Source organism: Etheostoma cragini, chromosome 23, assembly GCF_013103735.1.
Source record: "Etheostoma cragini isolate CJK2018 chromosome 23, CSU_Ecrag_1.0, whole genome shotgun sequence".
Classification (NCBI taxonomy): Eukaryota; Metazoa; Chordata; class Actinopteri; order Perciformes; family Percidae; genus Etheostoma; species Etheostoma cragini.
The window spans coordinates 17,675,186-17,678,252 of record NC_048429.1 but is presented as its reverse complement, the minus strand read 5'-3'; the positions used below and the strand labels follow the sequence as shown (position 1 = coordinate 17,678,252).

At 41.5% G+C, this 3,067-nt stretch overlaps 1 protein-coding gene across 1 annotated transcript in view; it reads left to right on the top strand.

Moving 5' to 3' along the window:
* tmtc1 (transmembrane O-mannosyltransferase targeting cadherins 1) overlaps positions 1 to 3,067 on the top strand; it is a 138,433-nt gene that overhangs the window by 113,830 nt on the left and 21,536 nt on the right. The window contains exon 9 of the mRNA XM_034863173.1: positions 2,593 to 2,760. Coding sequence (XP_034719064.1) covers positions 2,593 to 2,760 — 168 coding nt within the window. The remainder of the gene's footprint in view (positions 1 to 2,592; positions 2,761 to 3,067) is intronic.

Below are 3,067 nucleotides of genomic sequence, written 5' to 3'. Positions count from 1 at the left end.
CGACGATATCCCAAATCGATAATGTGTTTACTAGCCGCAAGCTAAACCACAGAATCCAACGTCCCCGTCCCCGTCCCCCGAAGCTAGCTCATGTTCGCCGTCTCAGCTATACCACAGAACCCAACGTCCCTCTGAAGCTAGCGGATGTTAGCCGCTAACTAAACCCCATAATCCAACGTCCCCCTCTACTCCGCCTGAAGCTAGCTGATGTTTGTCGTCTCAGGGCACATTGTTGATGCAGAAACAGCTGCTAGTTCCATAGTAAAAATCTGCCAACTCCGCAAAACTCGTGAATCCTCCGAGCATCTATGGTCAAACTGAGGTAACTCTCCTACATTCAGCTAACGTGCGATCCCATTAGATTAATACGTCCAATTACATTTTCCATTTATCTGCCTCTATTTTCGTTAACGAACTGGACCTTAACCATGTTTTTCTATTTTCTCTAAATGGACACGATGTATAAGCAGTCTATTTCCTAAAATGCATAATGTGCTTGGATACAATAAAGGAGGGTGCATGACAGTAAACTGCACACGCACACACACAACGGTCACTGTCACCGGTCGCTGTCACCAAGCAATCCTGTACTTGAGTGGAGCCTGAAACTGATTGTCCTCCATGTGGTGGTAGTCAGACACTACAGGCCTGTCCCTCACAGGCTCAAATGCGTAATCCGTGCCGTTAAAATTACTTTTTTCATGTGTATATTATGTGCTGCAGCCGATGCCTGTATACCTTCGGAGGGCCTACCATGCCAGTGACGTCATCGATATTATCAGCATTCTAATACTAACTAACGCAATTTTTGTGTTGCTTAAAAAAAAGCTATATTGATTTTTTTTTTGATTTTTTTCAGTGTAATTCATTTGTAATTATCATAACCAACAAGTTATCAAAACTTCTGCTGCTTCCTGAGTACAGTTCCATGTAATGCATTTCAAGTGCATGAAAAAAAAGCACTACATTTGGCTGGCCAATAATTAAATAATTTATCGTCCTTAAATGGAATCATGTTTTCATTCAATCATATTTTCAGATATTGTGATATGCAATTGTGGTGTCTAATTTGATAACAAGCACACACTAACTCAATTTTTTCAGAAAATCCGGTGTGAAGCGTTTGAGGGAATATCATTTGAAGAATTGCAGATTTGTTTTGACATGCATGTAAACATAGTCAACATAAAGCTGGGGGAAAACATTTATTTTTTTCTCTTTAATTTCACTTGACTGCTAGATTTAGTTTTGGAGTTAGCGATGAAAGTGGCTGAAAGGCATACATATTGTGGATGCTGTAAATGTACTAACTGTGGCCTGTGAGCCATTCATCCATAAACCTTTGATTAGACTGGTATAAATAGAATGGAATAAGAATAGAATAAGTCTTTATTGTCCACCAGGGTGAAAGTTATTCTTTGGCTCACCAGACTTACAAGACAGTAAAACATACAGACAACATCTCATAACATAGTAAGTAAAGGATTAAAGATTAAATAAAAAATATCAGTATAAAAAAGTATTTAAACACCAATTTAATTTTAATTTTAAGTCCTTTATTAATCCCCAGTGGGGAAAGTACAATTTACACTCTGTTTACACACTTTGTTAGTGATCACATACAGGCCTGAAATACACACACATGCTCAGGACCTATACATGCACTATGGAGAGATGTCAGAGTGAGTGGGCTGCGAGCTGGATCAGCACATTTTGTAAATTATTGTCCCATTTATTTTTTGAAATAGTTGACAAACCAGGGTATGCTTTAGGGGCGGGCTTCTCGCTCACCTGTCAATAAGGACAGAGGCTTAGCAATGCAACTGTAATACTGTACTAAACTGTAAGTTTGTAAATTTGCCCTCGCAAGATAAATAAAGACGTTCTTCTTCTAACCATGCAAACACTGTAGACATTAAAATAGCTGTGAACTTGTTTTTATGTGTTGTTCTTGTTTTCATCTTACTTTAACCCTTCCACAGAGAGTTTTTATTTCATCAAAGTTGATTGGAACACGCCGCCTTAAAATGTCTTGTTCAGCGTTCTGCCAACCAAGCTAGCTAGCTATCGCTAGTGTGTTGGCGACGGCCAAAACAGCAGTCAAACCCAAACCAATGGATGACATCCCAGATGCTATTGCCATTGTTTTTACAGTTCATGGGTCAGTTGTTATCTATATCAACAACATTCCACTTCCAGGATTGCTCTGGTTGCCCGTCCCCTTCCCCTGTCTCTGTGTTGGTGTTCTAACCTCCGGTAGATTTGTGAGGACTATGGTTAACTGCTCCTCAGATCTCTGCAGGGTAAATCCGGACAGCTAGCAAGACTATCTGTCCAATGGAAGTTTTTTGTTTTCATCATTCTGGAATGCTGTGTGGACTACCTAGGCAACCCTCCTCTACAACCCTATGGAGGAGGGTCTGGTAATGCAAAACTAATGGTGAAGAGCCCAACTGGTAGAGTTGATATAAGAGTATATAGGTGTGCAGTAACAAATTGAGTAGTGTTAATTATAACATAATAATAATACCTTTTCCTCTCCTCCTCCTGTCCCCTCGCTTACATCCCACCTCCTCCCCTTTCCTTTTCTAGTATGGGTTACTGTATCCTGGTGGCTCATGGCCTGGGTCGGCTGTATTCGGTGGTGGGCCGTTGGGGCACAACAGTCCTCAGTGTCTCCATGCTGCTGCTGCTCCTGCTCTTCTCCTGGAAGACGGTCCAGCAGAACCGCGTTTGGCTCTCCAGGGAGGCCCTCTTTCGGTAAAAGTGTGTGTGTGTGTGTGTGTGTGTGTGTGTGTGTGTGTGTGTGTGTGTGTGTGTGTGTGTAAACATCCACAACATAGGTTTAGGCCCACACACCCAAACACTGTCAGCAAATTTCCTCAAAAAATCTGGCAAATCCGCACAAAATAGGTGTCCCTAATGTATAATTGTACCCTATATAGTCCCTGTACTCTAATAACAACTATTGACTGAGAATTGCACTAAGCAGACATATACACTCACCGGCCACTTTATTAGGTACCCCATGCTAGTAACGGGTTGGACCCCCTTTTGCCTTCAGAAC